The sequence below is a fragment of the Ipomoea nil genome, unplaced genomic scaffold (genome assembly GCF_001879475.1).
Source record: "Ipomoea nil cultivar Tokyo-kokei standard unplaced genomic scaffold, Asagao_1.1 scaffold0867, whole genome shotgun sequence".
Lineage (NCBI taxonomy): Eukaryota > Viridiplantae > Streptophyta > Magnoliopsida > Solanales > Convolvulaceae > Ipomoea > Ipomoea nil.
Genome location: NW_017617295.1, coordinates 19,078 through 21,446, shown reverse-complemented (window position 1 = coordinate 21,446; position 2,369 = coordinate 19,078). Strand labels below are relative to the sequence as shown.

Genomic DNA, 2,369 nt, shown 5'->3' with positions numbered 1-2,369 from the left:
AGCGTCGGACGTCGGTCGGCAAGAGAGCGATTAGGCCGGAAGGAGCCCAGTCGTGCCCCGTTAGTCGCCCGCGACCGACAAGCTGCACGAGAGAAGAGCCGAACCAAAAGAGCCAGGACTGAGACTCGTCGTGTGGAGCAACCTCCTCGCAACCCGTCCAACCGGCTGAATCTGAAGTCGGCGAAAGCACGGAATCCACGGGAAATCGCACCGGGAGAGGATCGAAGTGGCCAACCTAGTACAGGAGGTACGAAGTCTGAAAGAGCGGATGGAGGGAAAAACCAAATCCCCAGGACGTACGTTGCTGACCGCCTTACCCTTCTCAGACGAGGTTATGGCCTTTAAGATACCGAGCGACTTTAAGTTCCCGGAGCAAGCCACATTCGACGGATCAGGCGACCCCGCGAGAACATCTATTGAGTTACCAAGCTAAGATGCAAGTCCTGGGAGTGCGGGATCTGGTCATGTGCCGTGCCTTCTTACCTACGCTGAAGGGGCCCGCCCAAAGATGGCTTGTAAGTCAGCCCCCAGGGTCGATTCACAGCTTTGAAGAACTGGCAGACCGCTTCATGAGCCACTATGCCGCTAACATCAAGCCACAGAAGGATCTGACGCACTTAGGCGACATCCATCAGGATGAAGGCGAGTCCTTGAAAGCCTATCTTGCTCGCTGGCAGAAGGAGATCCAGTCGATAGAAGAGGTGGAGGACCAAAACAGCGCTCACCTTCTTCATTGAATCTTTGCGATCCGGACAGCTGTATCGAGACCTAAGGGACAACCGCCCGGCGACATACGCGGAGGCTGTCCAGATGGCCAACAAGAGGGCCAACACAGAGCAGGCCATGAAGCATAAACGGCAGCGCGAGGTCGGTGGTCCGCCAGCGGAAAAAGGACGCAGGTGGAAACGAGAGAAAGGCGTTCGGATGCCGCCCGGCGGCCCGAGGTCAGGCGACCGTATGACCGACCCGTCGTTCACACCTATCGACCGGTTCCAGAGCGACCAGTCCACGAAGTACAGGCGGTCGCCCCGCCTCCGCCTCCGCCGATGGACGACCGTGCAGCGGACGAGGATACGGGTAAGACTTCTAAATATTGTCGCTATCACAAATCTTATACTCACAGCACGGAAGAATGCTACTATCTAAAGAAGATTATGGAGGGGATCATCCAGCAAGGGACACCGCCCCCTAACCAATGGAAGCGGAGGTCGACCAGTCGAGGAGGTGAGGGACCCCGTCGCCGACTCAGAAAACAGCCGAGGCAAGCAGCCGGCTTCCGAAGAGGACGAAGCCCAATGGCGCCAGAAGCCGGTCATTAACATGATAGTCGGCGGGCCAGAAGGCGGCGATTCCGCGAACACACCGAAAAGCCTGGGCTCGGCAGCTATATGTCGGAACAGTCTATGGTCGAGAAGAGAGCTCCAAAAAGATATGCCGGAGCCCATCGTGTTCCCCAATAAGGACCTGCCAGCCGGGGAAACCCCGCATCGAGACGCGTTGGTCATCGCCATGGACATCAACGGTGTGGTTGTTCGCCGAATCCTGGTCGACACCGGGAGCAGCGTCAACGTACTGAACCTGGAGACCTTTACCAAGATGGGGCTGACCCGAGAACAGCTCAGGCCTGTGAACACCCCTCTCGCCGGTTTCACCGGGGACTCGGTGGAGGCGGAAGGGTCCATCACTCTTCCTGTGGAAATCGGCAGCTATCCGGACGTACAACGGTTGAGCATGAAGTTTATCGTGGTCGATCTAGCCTGCTCACACAACGCCATACTCGGCCGCCCGGGTTTGGAAGACCTCGGGCCCTGATCTCAATTGAACATTTATGCTTGAAGTTTCGCACGCCAAACGGAATAGGAACGGTGCGTTGTGACCGCAAGGTCGCCCGCGACTGCTATCTGCAAGCATGTAGAGGAATGGGCAAGCGTGGGATGCAGGTCCACGAGATCACCGAGAGGCCCCCTAAGAAAACAGTGATACCTCGCCCAGACCCGGCCGTCGAGCTAGAGGAAATTGAGATCGACCCAGCACAGCCGAGCAGGCGAGTGAGAATCGGAGTCGGCCTTTCAGAGAAGTTAAAGGGGGAAATCACGAGAGTACTCCAGGAGCACCGGCTGGTTTTCGCCTGGGGCCCAGAAGATATGCCCGGCGTAGATCGATCGATCATATCGCATCGACTCGCCGTAGACCCGGAGCACCGGCCGGTCGTGCAAAAGAAACGATACTTGGCCAACGACCGGAGGGAGTTTGTGAAGAAAGAAGTCAGCACGCTGTTAACAGCCGGGCACGTCCGTGAGGTCAAGTACCCGGAATGGTTGGCTAACGTGGTCCTTGTGCCCAAGCCCCCGACGTGGCGAATGTGTGTA

At 57.5% G+C, this 2,369-nt stretch overlaps 1 protein-coding gene across 1 annotated transcript; it reads left to right on the top strand.

Annotated features, from left to right (window-relative positions):
- The first annotated feature begins 1,320 nt into the window (after positions 1–1,320).
- LOC109178721 lies at positions 1,321–1,812 on the top strand. Its single transcript, XM_019328257.1, has one exon. It carries the CDS (start codon positions 1,321–1,323, stop codon positions 1,810–1,812), a length of 492 nt encoding a protein of 163 aa, XP_019183802.1.
- Positions 1,813–2,369: the final 557 nt, after the last annotated feature.

What these genes read in the sequence shown, in the direction of transcription:
- LOC109178721 (XM_019328257.1), top strand. Translation starts at nt 1,321, where the DNA reads ATGATAGTCGGCGGGCCAGAAGGCGGCGATTCCGCGAACACACCGAAA.